Source organism: Fistularia commersonii, chromosome 3 (genome assembly GCF_037954325.1).
Source record: "Fistularia commersonii isolate RoL2024-O1a breed Wild chromosome 3, RoL_Fcom_v1.0, whole genome shotgun sequence".
Taxonomy (NCBI): domain Eukaryota; kingdom Metazoa; phylum Chordata; class Actinopteri; order Syngnathiformes; family Fistulariidae; genus Fistularia; species Fistularia commersonii.
In genome coordinates this window covers 8,977,368-8,984,611 of record NC_141286.1, presented here as the reverse complement: position 1 = coordinate 8,984,611, position 7,244 = coordinate 8,977,368, and the positions used below count along the sequence as shown (strand labels likewise).

At 48.6% G+C, this 7,244-nt stretch overlaps 1 protein-coding gene across 1 annotated transcript; it reads right to left on the bottom strand.

The window, feature by feature from the left end:
- Positions 1-2,861: 2,861 nt before the first annotated feature.
- On the bottom strand, positions 2,862-5,705 carry rnf228 (ring finger protein 228). Its single transcript, XM_086143534.1, has one exon. The coding sequence runs from the start codon at positions 5,374-5,376 to the stop codon at positions 4,618-4,620; it is 759 nt and encodes a 252-aa protein (XP_085999660.1). The 5' UTR covers positions 5,377-5,705; the 3' UTR covers positions 2,862-4,617.
- Positions 5,706-7,244: the final 1,539 nt, after the last annotated feature.

Sequence of the window (7,244 nt, the reverse complement as noted above, 5' to 3'; positions counted from 1 at the left end):
AGCTATCGCTGGAGGGGTGGCATAGGGGGTTCTTTAAGACAATCACGATAAAACCCCGCAAGTTGTTGAGGCCCTCAGTCCATCCAGGTAATAAACTAATCCATTAATTAATTAATGAATGAATTAATACCGCTGGATTATCGTCATGGATTTCGGTAGATCAGGTCCACACAGCGTTCGTGTAACAGTTCAAAAATTGTTTACACACACACACATAATCTGTCATTTTCTGAATTTATTTATTCATATATAGATACAGATAGAAATATGTATATCAATTTGGATGATTTAAAAAATAAATTGGAAACTGTAGTATATATATTTATACATATTTTAATATGTTATGTTAATTTATAAATATCTTATTCTCTTTTTGGCTTTTCCCTTCAGGTGTCGCCACAGCAAATCAACCTTCTCCATTTAAACCTATTCTCTGTATCCTCCTCTCTCACACCAACTACCTTCATATCCTCTCTCACTATGTCATTAGATCTTTTTTATAAATTCAAGAATTTCTAAAAATAATAATGATAATAATAATAATAAATAAAAAATAAAAATAAAAACAAAAAATATATATATATAACCTGGATGTATCTATCCATTTACATATATATATATATATATATATATATATATATATAATTAAAAATTATTTTTTAAATAATTATCTAAAAGTTATTGAAAAAGACAAGACCTGATCCACTGAAACCTCACACAAACCAATGAGAATCCCACAGGTTTAATTAATGAACTACTTATGCATAGATGGATGGATAGATAGAAAGAAGGATAGACACGCGGATAGATATAATAGTTGTAAATGTGTAAAATGTGATGTTATGATGTAAAACGTTGGGATTCGGTGGCGTCAGCGAGTTTTATTGAAATTGGATATTAGGAGCAGGGAAAGAAGAAGGGGGGGCAAATAGAGGGGGGCAAATGGGAAACAGGGGCAGGAGGTGGGGGGGGGGGGGGGCATGATGCATACCTCGGACCTTTAGTTTTTTTTTTTTTTTTTCAAGCGACACAGAATCTCCGTGTCCAATCCATTACCGGCAGAGGGGGGGAGGAGGATGAAGCTCTGAGTCCGAAATCCCGCCTGATGAGAAATAAACGAGTCGGCGTCACGTGTTCGGCGTGGAGGCCAATTACACAACACATATTTGTCAAATCAATTAGTTTCCACGGCGCACAGAGGAGGCGGGGGGAGGCGTGGAATTATTCTGGAACTCTCGATGAGTCGGGCCTATTTATGGGGTTTGAGCTTCTCATCTGCCAGCACTGGTGGAAATCTACCAGGGTATATTCATGCTACTTTGGCGTTGTAATAAACGTGTATTAACAGCGATGCAGGCGATATTACATTGTCGTTACATTGTATTACAGGTCACTTGATGTTGTCATTATTCCGGTCATTCTTTTCAGACGTTTTAGAGTTTTATTGGAGAGAAAATGTCTATTTCAAGAATTTAATGGGGATTTTACAGACAGGGATGTGAAGCTGTGGCAAAAGAAGAAGAAGAAATGGATACTGTAGCCGTCTGACTCTGGCCGGCGAGGTCAGTTTATTGGACTCGAGGATAAACGAGCCCGGCGAGCGGAGACGAGAACGTGTCGTCTGATTTTGTTTGTCACGCCTCATTTGCTAAAACATGCATTTGCCTCCGAAAGATGTCCCGGTAATGAGTGTAACTGTGGCTAATTCGAAAAATACAGCTGCGGGCGGAGGCTCACAATAGGCCGCAGTGTTGGCCCTCATCACCGAATCCACCAATCAGAGAGACACGTTGAACGCGTCTAGTGTACGTATGGCTGTGGCGTGTGTGTGTGTGTGTGTGTGTGTGGAATCTTACATTACCTGGTCTGCTGGCTGGTAGTGACATGGAATGATCAATCTTGGACTTTTTTTATTTTTACTGCTGGAGAGATCATGTCATCAAACTGAGTTTGGCACCTTGATTGATTCATTCATTCATTACCTCTTCCACCCATCCTGCTCTCAGCAGTTGCTCAAGCTGAACGCAGCTGTCATAGGGTGGGTTTCCACTTCCCTGTCTATCACAGGGCCACACATATATATATATATATATATATATATCACCATTCACCCTCTTATTGACATGTCTGTGGAGACATAGGTCCGTTCATAATCTTGTCCATGTCAGAGACAATGTAGACCATGTAGAGACAAACAACTGTTTACTCACTCATTCACACCTCACAGAGAAATTCACCCATTTACACGCCATATCGACACGTACAGCCATTCATTCACGCGTTTATTCCAACGTCATATAGAAACATTTATTTACTGCCTCATTCGCATGTCATATAGTGACAAACAACTATTCACTCACTCATTCACACTTCATATAGACACAAACACACAGCCGTTCATTCACTTATTGATTTATACCTCATATATAGAGGTTCATCCATTCACTCCCTCACGTTTGAGTAATTCAGGGTGTCCGATGAACCTCCTGCATGTTTTCGGACCGCGGGAGGAACCTTGAGAACCCCGAGGAACCCCACACAGACTCAGGGAGAACATGGAGGCCCCACACAGAACCCCTCGCCCCCGTTGGGATCCAACCAGGGAACCGTGAGACGGAAGCCCTACATTCTGAAACAAGACCTCACATAAACAAAATGAGTGGCCTCTCATTTGCACACATTTCAAAAAAGAAAACCTTCACTTTCACCCAGCCTGCAATTCCACTCGGCCTCCAGTAGGGGGCGCGTATGTGGCGCACAGCAGGACCTTCCACGCGTCACCTTGGCTCCTGATCCGGGTGGCAGTCCTGCTGGTCAGATCCTCCACTGACGTCCACCCTCGTGTCAAACAACAGGAAGTCTATTCACATCGCCTTTATTATTGAAATGCATTTATGTAAAACAGCACATAAAGAACATTTCTCTGTGCAAATGCCTTTTTTTTTTTTCTTCGAAACAACCACAGACACAGATTCTCATAAAAACCCCACAATATTCTCTGAAATAAATACAATATATATTTATTTTTTGTTTTTTTTTCTTCATTTATCGTGTCCAAAAAAAAAAAAAAAAGTAGAGGGTGAAAGTGCTTGGAAGTGTTGGATATGTCGAAGGGGCGTAAGGGTGGAGGGTGGACAGAGGGGCGTTCAAAATGTCATTTTTTTGCCTTTTTTCTTCCTTTAACCCCCCTGAGGCATTAAGGTAGGAGCTCCCATTAGAGTACAAGGGCCATAAGAGCAAAGGGCTAAGGATAAATAATGATAATAATAACAATAATAATTATAATATTAATAAAAGGACAAGACATTTCATACTTTGGTAGCCAAATGCGGATTAAAGGGCCAGAACGTGCGGAATCTAAATGCTTCTCAGGTGCTGCATTATCACGTATTGATCGTACGGAGTGTATCAATACACACACACACACACACGCACACACACACGCATCTCACTGGCCCCAAACTCCTTCAGGGATGGGGGACAGGGGGCCCTGCAAGAGTTGGGAATTATCTGTGCATTCAGAGCTGATTTGTCGCAGAAACCTCAGCGTCTTGGTTCCGATCCAGGCGGGGGGGTGGAGGCGGAGGTGGGGATTTGGGGGGGACGGGGGGGACGGGGGTCTCAACAGACTGGGTTCTGTTTTCTCGCTTCAACAGTCGTGCAAATCGGGGGCCCGGGCGCCCGGCTGTGTGGCGCTCCATCCTCCGGCCAACCCATGTCACGCTTCTTCTGCCACTTTTAAAGAAAGCAGGAGGCAGTGGAGAGGTGTATGTGTGCAAGTGTGTGTGTGTGTGTGTGTGACACCAGCTTTGATTGCTGAAATTTCCTGGATTTCTCGGAGAAAGGCTTGGACGGGAAGTTGCTGTTTGGGGGAAACCCTGTTCTTACACGTTCATCGGGGGACGGTTTGGGTGGAGAGGAGGAGGAGGTGGGGGGCAGCAGGTGACCGTGATTGCGGGGAAGCTGAGAACTTCGTCCAGCACCACGGCGAGGCACACGGGTTAGAGACGTGGCGTCCCTTCCATTAAAAAAAAAACAAAACAAAAAGCAAAAGCATCGGTCTCGACGCCCCCACCCTTCACCCAATCGACACAATTATCAACAGACGCCACTCCGATGTGCGGTTCACTTGGGCAAGGTAGCCTAAACCGCCCCTTCGAATGAATAGGTATTTACAAGTCGCGGGGAAGGTCGTGCAAACCCTCGCCCCCCGACCCCGACCCCAATACACCACCGGCACCACCCGGGAAAGCAAACACGGCTATAACACCTGTACAAATACAATAGTGCTCTGCTGAGATATAAGAGTGAACCACCATGGACGAGTTATCATACAGTGAGCGGCGCGGTGGAGCATTATCTTGCAAGGGCGGAGGAGGGTGGGGGACGCTTCACATTCAGTCTTCAACCGCAGCTTGAAACTCCCTCCAGGTGTTTTTGTTTTGGTCTCCACAAAACCGGAAGGAGCATCACGTGGGATGGGTCAAAACCGGAAGTTCCAGCCTGGAGGTGTCGCTGATCGAGGGCCATTCGGGGATGATTATTCCCAGAAGGGGCAGGAGGGGGGGGGGGGGGAGGAGGAGGGCCGCGGGGACGGTGGAGAGTCACCGGAAAGGGTCAGGCGTTCCTCCGGGAGCTTCCGGTGGCGGACGAGCGGCCCGCGTCCTGGTCCGGTCTGTACTTGAGCCAGCAGATGAGCCATGTGACCACCACGGAGAACATGGCCAGGATGCTGGCCACCGACAGGCAAATGGGCCCCGCCGGCGAGCGCGGGATGCCGTGGCTGTGCACGAAGATCAGGCCCATGAAGAGCAGCACCAGCATGGACAGGAAGGAGAAAATCACGCACACGCAGCCGGTGGTCAGCGCCACCCGTTTGCAGCTCTGGCAGCTGTCGTAGCGCACCGAGTCCTGCGAGAGCGTCGTGGCCGTGGACACGGTGGTGGACGGCGTGGCGTGGCTCGTCGCGGACGCCGACGCGCCGGACGCCTCCTCCCGGCGCAGCGCGACGAGAGCCGGGTGCAGCGGCGGCGGGTACGGCGGCAGCGCGTCCTGCGGGAGCGGGTCCGAGTCGATGTACAGCGGGAAGTCCTCCGTCACCTTGGTGTTGTTGGGCAGGTTCTGCACCCGGTAATCCGGCACCGGCGTCCGGTGGCGGCACACCGGGCAACTGATGCGCCACGGTCGCTCCTCCCGGAGGTGCAGCGTGTTGAGGCACTCCTCGCAGAAGGTGTGCAGGCACTCCAGGATCTTGGGGGCCCGCCGGTCAAGGTCGAAGTAGTTGTAGCAGATCTTGCACTCGTACTCCTCGTAGGGGAGCGCGGCGGGGGGCCCGCCGGGGGGGGGCTCTACCTCTGCCATGTCATCTTTCGCCATCCCCGGTCTCCTCCGGCGCACACAAAGGAAGCTGGCGGACAGATGCTGATGACGGCGCACGTCTCTCCTCCCCCTCCGCCTCTTCCTCCTCTCCCCCCCTCTCTCATTGAGTCGCCATCATCCCCGCCGATCCCTTCTTCATCTCCTATTGTCCTCCCACTGTTGTTGTTGTTGTTGTTGTTGTTTTTCTCCGGCGGGGCGTCGGCTGCTCGGGGATTCCGGTTAGATATTAAAGCGTTTCGGCTTCAGCTGTGAATGTGTGTGTGTGTGTGTGTGTGTGAAAGAGGGAGAGAGAGAGAAGGGATGATGTAATGGTGGCTGCGTTGCAAAAAAAAGCTAATCCTTCCAGACAGACCAGCATCCCACTAAACATGGAGAGAGAGAGGGAGGGAGGGAGTGATAGAGGATGATGTGGGTGGGGTGTGTGTGTGTGCGCGCGTCTCCGAAAAGTCCCATTTAAAGCGTGTGTGTGTGTGTGTGTGTGTTGTTGTTGCGTTTCCCTTCCTCCGGCTGTGCAGGGACCAGCTGACAGCCATGCTCGACCACAGTTACGTAGCCCCCCCTCCTCTCCCCTCCTCTGCAGCCAGACAGGATGCGCTTATTACTCGTCAACTGGATGGGGGGAGGGGGGGGGAGCGAACACGCACACGCACACGCACAGCGAACTTCACTGTAAATGCATTTACATCCAAGCGAAGCCACCAAGGTCAGGGCACATGATATGATGGGTGATAATCCAGGACTTCCGGTTCCGGGGGGAGGAGGAAGAGGGGCAGACAGCACCAGAGATCTCTCCGCCACTCAGTTCATCCCGAAATCCGTGTCGGAATCCCAGCGTAAACCGACGATCGGATTTTTTGTGTTTGCTCATAACACGGCTGTCCGATGACCCGCTCGATGGTGGCGGCCTTCTGCCTCGCCCAGAGGTGTTAGAAAGAGACACGGGATCAGGCACAAATGATTTATTGCTAATAATGACAGTGGCGCTAACAGTTAGATGCTAACAGCGAACATGATTCAAAGTGTTTATTCCCATGTGCACGGCTTAGAAACGTGATTCCCCACACAATTAAATTCGACTTATTTTTTACTTTGGTAATTTTTAGTTTTGCTTCTTATTCACTGCTGGCCGCAGTGCATCCAGATAAGTAACAAACCTACTATCATAACCCATTGTGACAACGCAGGGAAATGTAAATATACACAGCTATTCGAACAGTATGAGCAGTTTAAACAGTGTTGGGCAACATTTGCAAGTTAACGTTGTTCATAAAATTATACAATGGTTGCAGTAGATCAAGACCCTGGGAATCTGTGAGACAGGAGAGATCTGGGACTCGGGAGGAGATCATGAAAAGGATAGGAAAAACGGGAAGAATAATGGAGGAATATCCCTCATCAGAGTGGAGGCATCACCAGAGGCTAAGGATCGGTGGATGTTGTCGAAGAAGAACCCCAAATGTGGAGATCAACACCGGCCGAGCGTCAGCGGGACGATTTGGATTTGACCGGGAGATCTTCGGCCTCCGTAAAATGCAAAGAAATGGCTTTCCTGACAACAAAACCGTTGATAAAAGCGGAAAGTGGCAACAGGAAGCTGCACCCTGCACATCCAGCAGGATTACACAATTTATGTAATTCTGCTGTAGGTGCTCTTAATCCCAGGAAATCATTAGTTTGACCTCACGCACGTTGTCTTATTCTGAAGGTCACTTCCTGTAGCTTTGTGCTTCGAAACACATGCTGTTGCGCATAGCATTAGCTTCACACACACATACACACACACTGAGCTGACCCTCAGACGCCAGCCTACACTTGCAACATGCCGGTTAGCTGCCACGTGGGTTGGTTATGGGTAAAAGGAATAA